At 37.2% G+C, this 15,364-nt stretch overlaps 1 protein-coding gene across 1 annotated transcript in view; it reads left to right on the forward strand.

Annotated features, from left to right (window-relative positions):
* The window catches only part of NUP133 (nucleoporin 133kDa), a 31,521-nt gene extending 19,871 nt beyond the window's left edge, over nucleotides 1-11,650 (forward strand). The window contains exons 19-25 of the mRNA XM_010295457.1: nucleotides 1,172-1,330; nucleotides 2,898-3,033; nucleotides 4,406-4,524; nucleotides 5,997-6,077; nucleotides 8,111-8,175; nucleotides 10,275-10,363; nucleotides 11,411-11,650. Of these exons, the coding sequence (XP_010293759.1) occupies nucleotides 1,172-1,330; nucleotides 2,898-3,033; nucleotides 4,406-4,524; nucleotides 5,997-6,077; nucleotides 8,111-8,175; nucleotides 10,275-10,363; nucleotides 11,411-11,547 (786 nt within the window). The 3' untranslated portion in view covers nucleotides 11,548-11,650. The remainder of the gene's footprint in view (nucleotides 1-1,171; nucleotides 1,331-2,897; nucleotides 3,034-4,405; nucleotides 4,525-5,996; nucleotides 6,078-8,110; nucleotides 8,176-10,274; nucleotides 10,364-11,410) is intronic.
* The last annotated feature ends 3,714 nt before the right edge of the window (nucleotides 11,651-15,364 follow it).

Consider the following 15,364-nt stretch of genomic DNA (forward strand, 5'->3'; position numbering starts at 1 on the left):
ACTGTCATCTTCTTTTATTGTCCTGCAAGGTACTTGTTGGACAGTTTTTCAATATCTGTCAAAATCTGGTGCAAAAACCTTTTAAGTGTGCTGAAAAATTGGAAAGCTCAAGGCAAAGGCAATAGAAACTACTTGAAGTGAGGGGGACTGAGATAAAAGTTTCCTAATTTGAGAGTTGGTGAGATCAATTTTGTTTGGCTTTCCACAAAAAGTATGGAAAGAGAAATCCTGCAGTCTCCAGGTTTCCTAATAAAGAGATTACAGAAAGGTTGTTTAATAAGAACAACCAGAAGTATTAGTAACAAACAAATTATAGTAAATGTTTTTAATAGTGAGGGTTAAGTACTCACACATGCTGCCAAAGAAGGGGATACATTCTCTATTTGTTCTCTTCAGATCCCCCCCTTTTTTTTTAAAGGAAAAAAGTAACACTTTCTGAAAAGAAGTTACTTTAGCAAATGTAGAGCTGAATAGATCAAGGCTAATAGATAGAATATCAGACTGGTGGCCTCCTCAGACTTCATTTTTCAAATTGTTAGTGCAATTAAAATTTACCATTATTCTAAAATTACTCTAAGACGACTAAGTTAAATCTCAAACATAAACCCTCATTAGTTATGTCACATTGTAGTTTTTGAGGGTAAAATAGGTGTGTTTTTATAAGAAGACATTAGTTTTCAACAATAACTGAAAGGAACAAGGCTGTAGGTTTAGCTGGAGACAGGAGGGAATGTTTCAAAAACAGTGACAGCAGAAGCAAACATGTATGAAAGGAAGTAGTAAGTACAGAGTTCTGAGGGTGGAGGGAAGGAACAGGTTAAAAGATAAGATTAGAATTGTGGGTGGTGTGGTATCTATTTCCATTCTTGTGGGCTAACGTGAAGAACTCTGCATTTGGTATTTTCTTCACTTCCATTGAAGGATAAACCCTGCTGTGCGTATCAGCATCTCCTGCACTGTAACTGATGAATTCTTTAAACACTATTTCTGTCAGAACGCTTTTAAGTTTTTTCATCAACAGTATGTTATTTTGTGTGTGTGTGTGTCTTGTTTTGTTAAGCAGGTTCTTGCCATGTTCTTACCAGTTGTATCTTATGAAACATTTTGCCTTAGAAAACAAACAAGATATTTAAATGTACCTTTTAAAATCTACTCATATTCCTATTTTCAGAATTTTTCAGATTTCCTGTTTCGCTGGTATTTGGAAAAAGGAAAGCGAGGGAAGCTGTTATCTCAGCCTATTGCTCAGCACGGACAGCTGGCAAGTTTCTTGCAAGCTCATGAGCATCTGAGCTGGTTACATGAAATCAATAGTCAGGATTTGCAAAAGGTAGGTTTTCTTAATACAACCAAACTGAAATACTGTATGTTAAATGAGTCAAGTACATATTAAGGTACGCAAATTATATAGTTCTGACTCTTCTTCATCAAAAGCAGACAGCTTATCTAGGTGATTTAAGGGAGAGGTGACATGGATTATAAATGGAGTACCAAAAACTGCCCTCCAGGCACCATCTGGTATATCACAGAAGCCACTGCACCATGTGGTGGAAATTAGGGCTGCTTTTCATCCCATGTCGGTGGCTGATATTTTATATCAAGGAAGTTTTATAATACTATGTGATCACATGGATTGGAGTTGGGAGTTTACAGGGAATATTAGTGGCATTATCAAATTATCCAGCAAGGGAAAACCTGAAATTTATATTTCAAAACTAACTGTTTAAAGCAAAGGAATTTGGAGGTATCACAAAAGTAAAAAGGGTATTGAATCACTCATATTCATAGTATAAAAGCAGGGTTTTTTAATAGCTAATGTGCTTGTGGATAGATTAATGTGACATTGTTTTTAAACTTGATTCTTTGTTGCCTTGTAGGCTGCCCAGTTATTCTTTCCCTGCTTCCTGTCCTGTTTTCCCTTTCCCTGTGTTACCTTTTTTCTGCTAGATTTATGAATGCATTTCACTTTAGCAAATAAACTAAATCTAAAGAAAAATGGCTTCTTTCAATCCACATGCACATTTATTAAGCACACAGAGCATGGAAATGTTTATCCTACAGAAAATTGTAGGTTGATAAATACTTTATGCCACTTAAAAAAAAACCCCAAAACCCACACACAAAACCCAAAACCAAACCAACAAATAAAACCAACCAATAACAAAAAAAACCCAAACCCACTCCGAGAGTCTTGTAGTATTCCATTTGTGTCGACTGAGGTTTTGTCTTTTATAGCAAAGCACTATGAAGAGGGGACAAGGATTCTAAAATATACAAGTAATTCAGTCTGGATAGTCTACTTCAGATGCTCAGTAGATGCTCAGAAGTTTTCTGGTCTTTTGTCTAACAGACAAATAAATTCTTGCCTAAGTGTTTGATCACTGCAACTGTTATAATCTCTTTTTCAAATTCCTGAACTAACAAGTAAATCAATCTGTATGTGAAGTTGGCCTGTCAAAGCATATTTGCCTGGCTTTTATGGCAAAGCCTTGAATGAGATCCCAGAGGTGTAATACGTGAAGTTGCAATTTATTCTTTGATCATGAGAGAGTTTTTCTCGATTAGTAATGAAAATGGTTTTGGGGTATAATTGGAGTAGAGATGTGTATATCTTCCTGAAGAGTGTAATGCAGAGTTCTAATGTGCAAGTTGTATGACTTTTAAAAATAAGGGTTACAGTATTACAAACAATAAATAGCTGTGAGACTAGTTCAGATTAAATCTTTTATCTGTTAACCTTCTGATACTAAATTCTAAAACTGATTTCTAACAGTCTGTGGATGTGGCGCTTCAGGACATGGTTTAGGGGACGTGGTGGTGCTGGATTAATGGTTGGACTTGACGATCTTGAAGGTCCTTTCCAACCTTAGTGATTCTGTGATCTTTATTAATTTCAGGCTCACAGAACGTTGCAGACTTTAGCAAATATGGAGACCCGATATTTTGCAAAGAAGAAAACACTTCTTGGCTTGAGCAAATTAGCTGCACTGGCATCTGACTTCTCAGACGATATACTGCAAGAGAAAATAGAAGGTAAGAAATGAAAACAGAGCAAAGCGAAGAATAGGCTAACGAAGTTAATGAATTAGAATCGTGTTAATTTTGCAGATAATTGATCTGTTAGGCTGAGGGCTCTAACTTAATGTGGTAAAGGATAAATGGGCTGATGATTTTGCTCATTGCAGGAAGGATAACGAAGACAGCGTAAGGCAATAACCTTAGTATTCGCATTCACCTGTCAGGACTATAAGCAAGGGAAACTTGTACCTTTTCATTTTTTCTGATAACATGCAAAATATTGGCATAAATAACAAGCTGCACAGTGTTTTTGAGAAGTCATTGGACAGTTCTGAAGTACATGAAGCTATGTTGTATATTTCATATGCAAGGTAAAAATGATTTAATTTCTTAAAGCCTGTTTATTGAATGGCCCTCAACTCTGAATTCTTCTCAAGTCTTTAGACTCTTATGCTGAACAAGGAAATCCTGTACTTATGTTGTATTGTAATAATGTACCTGCAAATGTAGTGATCAAGAAGTGCTTTCTCAGCATCTTACTCTCTCTGTATCTAGAAAGGTTACAGTGACAGTGTTTCATTGTGCTCTAGCTGAAAGGATGTTAATGCGAAAAGTAGGAATTCCTGTTCTGCTTCATTACGAAATGCAATAGTTCTTCTGCTCTGCCATTCCTACCACTTTGGAAAATACCCTTTTCCTGATGCTGTTTGTGCAGCACATGTTGCTGTCAGTTTGTGAAAAAGCAATTCTATACTAATAATTAATAATAAATAATACTGGCCACCAGGGGAAAGCTTTGAAATATTACTCAAGGTTACTACTCAAGATTACTTCTCTTTATCTGCATATTTATCCATGTTTTGTACAACTCATAAAAGAAAGGGTTCACACACTTGGCTGAAATTATTCCATATTGATTGTTTTTGATTGTTTCTACCCAATAAGTTTATAACCTTGAAGCAGATTATACTGGAAAATAAAACAATCAAAAATGGAATAATTCATGAGATGGAGCAGGTCCATGGCTCAAGTCTTCAGCCAAAAGATAGCTCCTAAAAATTGCAACCAACTTACTTTCCTGCATAGAGCAATAACTTCCCTCCAATACTATGTATTCTTCTTGTGGTTTTGATAAAAAAGAAGAGTTACCAGTCTGCATTACACTGGAAGCCTCAGTGGAAAGTAAGAACTAGTTCACCAGGATGACAATATTGAAGTGGAAGTATTTCTGTGCTACAGGAACATAGATGAGTGTCCAGATAGAATGCTTCATAATGAACTTCTGTAGATCTGAATAATACTGTGACTTAACAGTTATTACTGTTCCACAGAATTTATTATTACATTTTAATAACATGAAACATTCATTTCCTTAAATGACTACAAGAAATATCAGAACAGGAACGCTTTCTGTTACATCAGGAGACACTTCCTGAACAATTACTGGCAGAGAAACAGTTGAACCTCAATGATATGCCAGTGTTGTCTGCATCTCAGCTCATTGATGTAAGTATCTCGTGTTTTCTTCATTACACAGGTAAAGTTTCAGTATGTTTTCCCCGCTGTGCAATGAAATAAATGAGACTATCACAGCTTGTCTTTATCTCTTACATGACTTGCTAAGCACCTAAAGATCTGATATATGAATTTGTTTATCTTTGCTTAGTTTCTACCAGCACCAAACTTTAGAACGCTGTTTTTAGTTCAAATTTCTTTTTGTTGAACATGTACTTTAGAGTGCTGCTAGGAGAAAAAGCAAATCAAATCAGTGCCAGAAGTGGATTTACTCGTCTAAGCCAGTTTTTGGATATGAGACAATTTTTACCTTCTGTTACATTCTCAGTAGGGCAGAACTTGGAAGCCAGAAGGAACAAAGAATTCCACCTTAGTAGAGAAGGATGATGCAATCTAGAAAAAGAAAGGGGTAGAAGCAGGAAGAGGCTTTTGGTCACCTGTTGCAAAGAGGCACCTGAAGTCTTTCTACTTTTTTTTTCTTTTTTCTTTTTCAAAAATCAAACCAAAAACCCACAACCCATACTGAAACATAGTGCCGACTCCCTTTCCACACCCTGTTCAGGTGGTATCCTGCAATTAGTAGCCTTATTGTTTCTGCCTTGTTGGCAGCACATTTTTACCATCCAGTGATGCACACAAAAAATATTCAATAAGCAACAGTGATGCATGGTAAAACAAATAGATCCCGTCTAGGTGTCGATTTTTCGACTCCTTACTTTTCTGTAATCCTGTGAAAAATCAAAAGCTGATAGGGTGCTTGTTTACATTCTCCTCATTTTCTTAGAACAGCAGTAATAGCAGATTCTGAAGTAATTGCCTGTATCTTTAAGTGAGACTATCTGTGGAGGTAGGGGAGACTAAAAAGTGTCACTCAAGACTTGCCAAGCGCTGGCACCATGACAGTTTTCCTTCTGAATTCTCTCTATTGTCAAACCAATATTTGCTACTTGCAATGTGAGAATGAAACTCAGAAAGTGTAAATAAAAAAGAGCGTTAATGTTAATTTTCCTTTAAAGTACTGATTTAGAATTTGGGGGATGGGGCATGAAATACTGATGGCGAACTTGTCTGGTTTTAAAAGGTGAAAGGCAGTACGTGTGCTTAAGTACAGCTTTGAGCTTAATTACCGAAATAATTCTGAGAGCTTATTTGTGGAGCTGAGCTCTGGCTACAATAGTCCAGGAATGTTACAGCCTTAAATGGCATTTAAATTTGAAACCTAGCAGCCTTATATCCAATATCATTTGTCCACAGACCATTGTCATGTAGGTGGAATGCTGCTCTAAAACCTTAAGTATATTCCTTACTATAAAAATACTTGCAGTTGAATCAAGACATATTTTCATGAGAAGGTCATGTAAGTGGAAAATACATGGTGGTCTTCCCACAATGAGTTGTCCATGATATCAGTTACATTAGTTTGTAGGCTAAAAATAATTCTCTGCGTTAATCTCTCATCATAGATGTACATATGCGATGAGAACAGAAGGGCCAATGAGTATGACTTCAAGAAAGCACTTGATCTACTGGAATATATTGATGAGGTAGGAAAAGTTTTTGAAGGATTTCTAGTGCAGCGATGATTTTATTTATTATTATTTAAGCTAGGATGGTGCATCTGTAGTTAGCTAACATATTAGCTTAGTGTACAATAATTAAAAATAACCCCTGATGTGTGTTTTTCGGTTTGTTTTTAAGTCACTGGAGACTTAATGCCAAATGTGGTTTAGATCATTTAAGAAAAATGACACTCCTCATCTTCACTTCCCATTTATAGTCTACTGTTTCTTTTTTAGAGCCTTGCTTCCCTACAGGCTTTCTCCAAACAGCACGAAGATCATCTGTTTTCAGTAGTTTAGTTCTTGCGTCTTCCCTGTTGGCAGTTTCTCTGATTGTCAGGAGAGAATGTGGGGTAGTCACCAGCTTTTTAACATGTAAATAGCATTGAACCACAGATTTGCTGTCTGCTTTCTCACTGCATCTGGTTGTATGATCAACTATCTTGTCAGGAGTAATTTTCCACTAAGCATGAATAAATCAACTTCTGAGGAGCATCAAACCTGAATTAACAACAGTCTTTACTAAAAAGCTAAAGTTGTCTTACTTCAGTGGAAGTATTCCTTAGTAATTGAAAATGAGAGCTCTTTTCTGATTATCCCAATTCCTGCTAGTCTGGTTTGGGTTCCAAGTTAAAATCCTTTCTGTGGTAGTGCTTTGTAAACACTATTGTGCCATTTTGTTGTCCTTCAATAACTTTGGTTTGATAATTATAAATGTCTTTATAATTAATTGTTTTTTTAAACTTTATTTTGAATTTTTTAAATTGCATTTCTTTTATCAAATTTTCTTTTTAATAACATTTCTTTACTGTTATTAACTAGGGGTTTTTTTGCTTTATGTATGAATATGTTTACTTGTCCTTTACACTCCTTGTGTTGACTACTATATTATATTTTGTGTGCTGAGGAAAGAGTATTACTATTTAGAGTAGCATGTTAGTCTGAGTTAGTTCTCTTTAGTGTAAAAAGAAAAGTCAATCCTTTTTTTCCCCTTAACTTCCACCTTTATTTTTACAACATAAATAGTCCAAACAATAATATTTTCCAATATAATAAACTTCAGTGGACTCATGTAGTTCTTCTGCTTAAATTGGTTTTCCTCTTAAATTTTGTCAACAACAATTATTGAACACTGAGACAACTATATTGATCTTTTACATCTAAAGAAAAGAAATGTCACTCTAAAAACCTGAAATTCAAAATTATTTTTTGCTCAACTTGAGTCTCTAACAACTAGAGTAGAACTATTCAGCACAAATTAGAAATGGTGGTTTAGCCTAGAGTCTAAAAACTAGCTGTTCCCTAGTTTTCCTTACTTTTCTTTTGCAAAAGTGTAGCATAAAGTCAAGACCCATCCTCTTGCTTCCAGGCTTCTAAACTGAAGAGTTTGTGGTTTCTCTTATCTCTTATGAGGGGAATTTAAAGTAGATGTGATGCTTCGGGACATTGAGGTGTGCAAAAAAAAATGTATAGTCTTTTTTCTGATGTTGTATTTTGAAGGGGGCTCTGATACCAATTATCTCAAAGTTTCTGTGCAATGAAGGGACTGCCCTTTCAAAGACAAGTGTGTATTTTTGAAGCCACTTACTAATATATTCATAAAACATACATCCTAATGTGGACACTAGTGCATGCTAGTTGGCTTGGCCATGCTGAAAAATGAGCCTTGACTTCAGTCACCATTTAGCACATTTTTAAATAAAACTTGCCTAAAATATGCTGTTTTACAAATTGGTATTTGTCCATGTGCTTTAAAACAGGCCCCTTTTCAAATTGAGGTAGTCAGTCTTCAGCAGTCGTGTGGTGATGTAGAAAGTCTGAGCCATGTTTTCAAATGGAAATGAACAGTCTTTGGTGTTTCAACAGTCTGATCAGGTCATCTGTTAAAATAACGTGTTTAAAAACAATGTTCAGTAATTAAAGAATCCAATTAATTGGTATAATCTATGTGACAGTGTGATTTATTTCTTTAAAAAAAAAATTAACTTATTTGTCTTTTCTCCTTATATGTATTGAAGGAAGAGGAAGTGGATGTAAATGATCTTAAACTTAAAATTCTCTGTAAGGCTCTCCAAAGAGATGGGTAAGTCCAATATGAATATAAATTACTAGGAGTATTTGTGACATAGTTTTGCAGCATTGCATATTAGTATACTATTCTCTAGCTCACTGAAAGGATTGGATTTCATAACATAAGGTTAGTAAGGTGTAAAGTATCTGATCAGAATGTGTGTGTCTCATTTGTAAAAATGAAATCCCAGCAAAACAAAAAATCTGTAGTACTTTGTTCGCTTAGCTCACTGGCAACTCACTATGCATTCTCAGCACCTGAGTGAAATGTATCCGTGCAGCTTTCATTCTTGAACCCTTTGCTAGAGTAGAAGAAATGACTGACGCTGAAACTTTTTTTCCTTTGAAGCATCTCAAATAGAACCTTTTTAAGAGCAACATGTGTGGAGATCACTCCTGTGAACTTTTATTTCGCTTATTTTTGGCCATTGAACCACATTGACAAGTTCATGACCTTTTTTGAGTGAAAGCTGCATTCTTAACTGTAAGAGATCAAAACCCTAAATACTGCTTAAAAGAGCCACTCTTACAGATGTTCAACACCAAATACAGGCTGAATCCAATTGTTCAGAAGAATCTTCTCATCTAGCAGTGCTACTGTTCTCTCCCATGTTTAATAACTCAGATGGCATTTCCTCCCTTTCCTTTCTAATTCTCAGAAATCATACAGCTTTTCTAGCTCCCATCCATGTTCCAAGAGGACTTAAGAAAGAAAAGGAGAGAATACATTCCAAATACACTGTGCCATTTGTGATTAGAATGGAAATAAGCAGCATTTGGATTCACACTTTTGCATAAGATAAATTCCAAAGGACAGTGGTCTGTAGAAAATAAATTCCTAGTTGTGTGACTAAGTTGTTGTCACATGTGACACACAGAATATGCAGAAATGGGTTCACACTATTCCAAGCGTTTTCACAGAATCACTAAGGTTGGAAAGGACCTTCAAGATCATCAAGTCCAACTTCTTCCCTTCCTGTTATTTTCAAGATGGAAGAATCCAGAACTCCTACATGGCACCAGTCCAATAATTTGTTTGTATCCTGTTTACCCTGGGCTGAGAACAGTTTTGAACATAATATTTAAACCATTCAAATCATACATAATGCTGACAAGATCTTCCCCACTCTGCTAGCAGTAACCAGATGCAATTTGAGATCACTTTGCACTGAATAAATAATGTTTAGAAAACTTCATGTCCCAGTTGAGCTTCCAGTCCAGCAAGGCTCACAAAGGCTTATAAAGAGGTTGATCAGTATTTCAAAAGAGGTAGTGTTAACTTTCATCTGTGTGCAAAAGTAAGCATTTGACATGTTACAGTATCTAGTTTGAAGGACAGCATCTGTTTTCTAGCTTAACAGCTACAAATGGTGGTAAGGCTCTTGGGTAGAATGGAGAGCTTTGCTGAGCGTGCTCCTGACGTTCTGGCAGGGTCCTCAGTATCCTCCTCTGTGCCTGAGTGGTTTGTTTCCTCAAATCTCCTTACCCCTTCTCCTTCCCTCCCTCCTTGCATGATATTCTTCCCAGTAGAATTAAAGATGAAATCCTAGAAGTTTGGGACTTCGTGTGACATCCAGGGTAAAATCATGGTTTCAGTGATGTCAGTAATAGCTTCTGGGAGCCGGGGCCAGATCTGTTGCAAGCATGTCCCATTGGCCCAAGGAGGTTCATGTTGGTTTAGGGAGTGACAAGAGAACTGGTTTCGTCTGGCAGTTTAATGTACATGGAACAGGAAATTTTAACAACTGAAAGGTTAGAACCACAGCAAAAGAAGTTTAGGTTGGTGTTGACTTCAAACTGTGACACATAAAGCTCTGCAAAGATGAAAAATTGTAATTTAAAATAATCTTTCTCTTAGAAAAATCTGTTTGGGATTTTCTTATCACAGGTGAGACTCGCATTCACGAGTCTTCACCTTCACATTTAATCACAAGTGAGACAAAATGTATTTGTTTTGTGCCTGTGTGTGCTGTTACAGGCCTGCAATTTAAATTTTATTGTTTTTTCCTCCTCTTTCCTTTTCCTGGTGTTTGCTTTTTTTTTCCAAATATGTTAGCAAATTGCTGCTCTTGCTTTATTCTACCAAAAATAAATCTATGCTCTGACTTGCAGATGGTCCAGTTCAGATGGTAAAGATGATCCAATTGAAGCATCTAAAGATAGTATATTTGTGAAAATATTACAAAAACTATTGAAAGAAGGTAAAGTGTACTTAAATATAATTGAACTTCTTGAAATTGTTGTTTCAAAAGCTGCTTAAGATGAACACTAATATCTAAGAAGTAGTGTTAATAAATTCTGAGAGTAATAAAAACTTCCGTATGCATTCTGCTACATAATTACAATCATAGGGAGCTAATTCTGTCTCTGTAAAATGTTGGGGGGCTAAGGGATGAGCAGAGTTCTTGGTTACAGTCTTAGTACCCTCAAATTATGTGCTCAGTAGGGCAGGCAGCAGTAGCAGTTTCTTACTGTCCAGTAAAGTATGTCTTCTGGAGTTAAATACTTAATGTTCTGTAAAATAAGGGATTAATAACTATTTGTCTGTCACTCAGAAAAGCTTAATCTATTTTAGCACAAATGGTGGTTTTTGGTTTTGTTTTCCCTCTCCAAAAGCAAAAGAAAAAAAAAGATACTCCTGCCCCAGTTAAAGCTGACCATGGGAAGTTACAGCCATGGAAATTGCAACTGAGGGGGGAGGGAGAGGAGGGAAGCAATTTAGATCAAATCCATTTTAAATATTACTGCATATGAACTTCTTCCAGAACAGAGAAGGTTCCATGTCAAAAATACAAAATTGAAGTTCTTCAGAACAGTTCTAGTTTTGTGTGTTCGGTCCTGTCAGTTTCTTTCCTTTTGTACCATTCTCACAGCCCAGACTGAAGTGTTGCAACTGATGATATAAATATTTGTTATATGACTGATCTTTTTCTCGTTCCTTTTTTAAATGTTTTTTATTTTGGTGAAGTGTTATGTAAAGACTTGGATTTTAGCTTTAAGGATGTTAGATTTAATCATAAATTCACTGAGAAGCTCTGTTTGGGTAGGAAATTTTTGTTTTTAAACTGAGTTTTACAGGCTACTTAAGCTTTATTGCATTTCTTGACATGTATAATAGAATCAGATCTTCTCAATTCCAAAAGAGTAATTTAACTCTGAGGCAGGCACAGGAGTTTACTTAAAAATAATCTTAACTGCTAATGAAAAGTGCTTTTATCAGTGCTGTAATAAGAGGCTTTGTGTTGTAGGAGTTCAGTTAAATGAGTATTTACCAGAGGTGAAGGACTTGCTGCAAGCGAACGAACTTGGCAACTTGAAATACAGTGCTTACTTTGAATATGTGTTAAAGGCAAACTACGAACTCTACGTTCAGGGACAAGCATAAGTCTCACTCTTTTTTTTTACTTTTTTTTTTTCCTAAAGAACTGTTAAATTCATGTGTACTTTTTTTACATTCTTTTTTGTTTTGCTAAAACTTTGTAATAAAATCCAAATGAGTAATATACTTGGTCTTAAATTTATAGATGTTGACACTTTAGTCAGGGGAGGCAGAAGTGTGTTTTCAGGCAAAAGAAAAAGAAAAGTTTGTTTTATGTGCCTTTCTTGCTGCTTTATGTCTTCATTGGTGTAAGTCCTGCCTGAGACTCAAAGATACATAGACCCACGGGGTGAAATGTGGGACCTACTGCCGAAGGTGGAAATTTTTGCTCTCACTTCACTGGGGCCCCGATTTCAGTTCAGAGAACATACTGAAAACATTAACGCTGGGTGACTGTGTAGCTTACTGAAGAAACAAATTACTATTCTAGGAGGTTTAGTCTCTCTTTGTACTACACTTTGTGCTGTAGAAACTAGGTAATTTAAATTTTGCATTAAAGAGTACTGGCACAGAAAGGGTAACTGGCTTGTCACTGGTCACTCAGCTCATCTGTGACAGAAAGGAATAAAGCACAGTTCTCATTGAAAGTGCTGTGGCCCAGTAAATATACTGTTCTTTCAGTTTATATCTCTAAGATTAAACTTTTTTGAAACATTTTAATGTTTTATCTATTTAACTTAAAGTTCTACCCAGATTTCTAGAATACATTTAAAAATGAGATTAACAGCTCACCATGCAGTCATTCACAGCAACTGCTTGAACCTAGGCTCAGAAGAAACCTGGAAAGCAGTTATGGAAGTGTGGGAGTCCAGCATGATCTTCCTTACTCGGTGACTTCTCTACTGGTTGATGCTACCAATTTTCTTTTTTTTTCCTACCCCACTGTGCCAGTTCTCTGACATGGGAATAATTAAAAAAAAATCCATTGAACTGTTCAATTTTAATTATTCTGATTAGCAGCAGATTTTAATCTTTAAATAAAAGTTACTTTAATCTGATGTGTTGTACCTTTCTTTTGCAAGTAGCTCAACAGCCAGAGTGAATGCAGAGCAACTTGTGTGCCCTTATGTTTTACTTGTCTGGCTCAATGCCTGCTGCAACAACTTGATCCAACAGCTGAGAAGGTCAGAAGTTAAATTGGTTGAGGAGAATCCAGTTTCTAGTTTTAAAAGCACAGCTCCCCTTCTGTGGCTTCCCCTCCTGCCTGTACTAATACAGTAAGCTGGGCTGAGATTCTGAACATGTTTGGAAGAATAGATTTATCTAGAGGTTCTAACTAATATGGGAAAGAAATGCACTAGCAGTCATCTTCTAAGGTTTTTTTAAGAAGTGAACTTTGCTCTTCTGCAGCCTTGCACAGCTGAGAGAAGGAAGCGCAGGTATAACTCCCAGCTGCTGCTTCAGAGGAGTGGGTCATTTAAAGCTTTAGATGAATTCCACTTACTTGTTTAAATGTCACTTTAAAGATGGTTTCATGAAACTTAAACAGTTTTGGGGGAGAAAGGGAATAATCTAACACGATTGCCACCACCTGCCAAACTACATTCTACCTGAATGTTTACTAGACTCTTTCAGTTCTGCTTGAAGAGGAATCCTTTTAATTGCCCATCTACAGTAAAACACTTCGGGGATATCTCATCCCTTCCCAGCCTGTCGATTGCTTGTGTTCTGTCAGGAGTGGCAGGGTAAGCCCCCGAAAGCTTGCTCCAGAAGCAGCACTTCTGTTCATCCTTGGCTATCCATCTGGCTTCTCTGCTGGGATGGGTTTATTCTGGTTGGTGTAAAAGCATTCACCAGGTTCTCGGGGAAACGATCAGCCGTGTAGGCTTCACAGCTACTGTTTTATTCTATTGCTGGGTTGGGAGGTATTTGGCATTTGTACAACAGCTTTCCATCCAACTATTGCCAAAACAGAAGGCTACAGGCAATGAGTTTACTTAAATAAAACCTCATTAAAATAACATCCATATCTAAACTGAAGTTTAATGTTCTTGTACTAGCCATGTTGAGCTGGTTCACTGTTCTGTTGGGAAGCTTGAAGATGCTGGGATTTGGGGCTCTTCCTCTTCTCTGGCCTCTATTTCATTATGTAATAAGCTGTTGTGGTGCAGAACTCCTGTCTCAGATTACTGTGCTGGGAGGAGGCCTTCATTTACCACAGTGTATCAGAGGTCATGCCGGAGCTCTAGGTTGTACCCAAGTGTAACAGAACCAGAAATAAACTTGGGACAAAAAGATTTGGGTTTCGGTTAAAACAGCTTAAGGAGTTTGGATAGCTTCTTTTGAACAAGGAAGTATATATTGTTTCTTAAATAGTTGCTTTCTCAATAGTGGAAGATACATGCAGTACAGGATGTCCATGCTTCTATCCTTTGTTGTCACCAGAGTAGCAGGAAATCTTATCAGTTGTCATTTGTGACCAATTGCAGAAGCTATGTGTTGTGGATAGTGATCTTTGTGCGAAGCTCCGTTCTGGGAACAAACTTCAAATGTTTTCTGACTTGGGACCAAAATCAAATTCATGAGTCCAGTTAAATATCAGATCTAAGTGCAGGAAATTATCTTTTATGCAGAACTATTAAGAATTTAACATTTGCTGTCAGGCATTTTGCTGTAAACTAGATGGGGGTAGTGAGAAAAAATAAATAGAAGGGATAGAGTGCGTTTATGCTTGTGTCAGGTTTCACTGCAGGATTAAAAATGTTTATCTTTCAGCAACATTAGACTTTTTGTTACTTGATTTCTGATTCAACACAACTGACCATATTTTGGAATCCATGATGGAGGGTTACAGTTCTGTAAATAGATCTGATGGCTGTGATGCCTTTAAGTGCTTTTAGGCTTCTGATTTTTGTACTGCCAGTTGTTGATGACAGAACTGAAGAATAATACGCAAAGTTGAAGAACAGCATGAGAATAGCACGTTTTATCCCCAGCGTACTTTCATACAATAACTTGACAGGAAATGAAAATCTATAGCAGAATGAAACAGGGAGCAGCAGAGGTAAAGAGGAATGCTGCCAAACTGGAGGGTACAGAAATTAAATAGAGAAGAAGGGAAGCTGTCTGCTTCTCTGTTGGTACTTCTGCTCTGCCTTGTAGTGGAGGAAATCAGCTGCAGAAATGCCTTCAGTTGCAGGAGACTCCTCACAGCATGAGTGCTTCTGGCTTACTATTTCTTCTTCCTCTTGACTCCCTAAATTTTTACCCTTGGTCAGTTGTGCCTTCAGAGAAGGTTTTGAAGGTTGATTTGCATCAACTCATTAGCAGGGCTTGCGTTACTGCATTACTACCTCTTCTTTCCATGAGTAACTGGAATTTCTATATAAAACATTCCAAGTGTCCCACATGGAATTTCTGCTTAAATATCCATAGCTGAAGGAGATGAACTGTTCCTCTTTGCTTGCACAGTTACCTTCAGCTCATCAGGAGATGACCTGCTGGTGAGACTGCGCTCCTTTTGGAAAGGGTAAGCTGCAGTGATAGCCAGAGGATGCCGTGCTGCCCGGCCGAGCTCAGCGTCCAGCAATGGGTACTTGGTAATGGCACCAGCATTCACGCCACGCCAGGCTGCTGGGATCAGACAGTCACCGGGATTAATGCTTCACTGGGTTTCTCTTCAGGCATTTGTCTAACAGATGTTATCCCCTGCGTTTCTCCTCCATTTTTAAATCACAGCAAAGAGAAAAAATGCCCGGCTTAACTCAGCTTGTGAAGCTGTGGCTTCTCCACGGGCTGTTATGTGTTGCCACGTATGACAGCGTTACATGCAAACCACCCGTCTGCCTTGTCCCTTCGGCTTCTCCCACCGCCCCCTCCCCCC

This window comes from Phaethon lepturus, unplaced genomic scaffold (genome assembly GCF_000687285.1).
Source record: "Phaethon lepturus isolate BGI_N335 unplaced genomic scaffold, ASM68728v1 Scaffold44309, whole genome shotgun sequence".
NCBI classification, from domain to species: Eukaryota; Metazoa; Chordata; class Aves; order Phaethontiformes; family Phaethontidae; genus Phaethon; species Phaethon lepturus.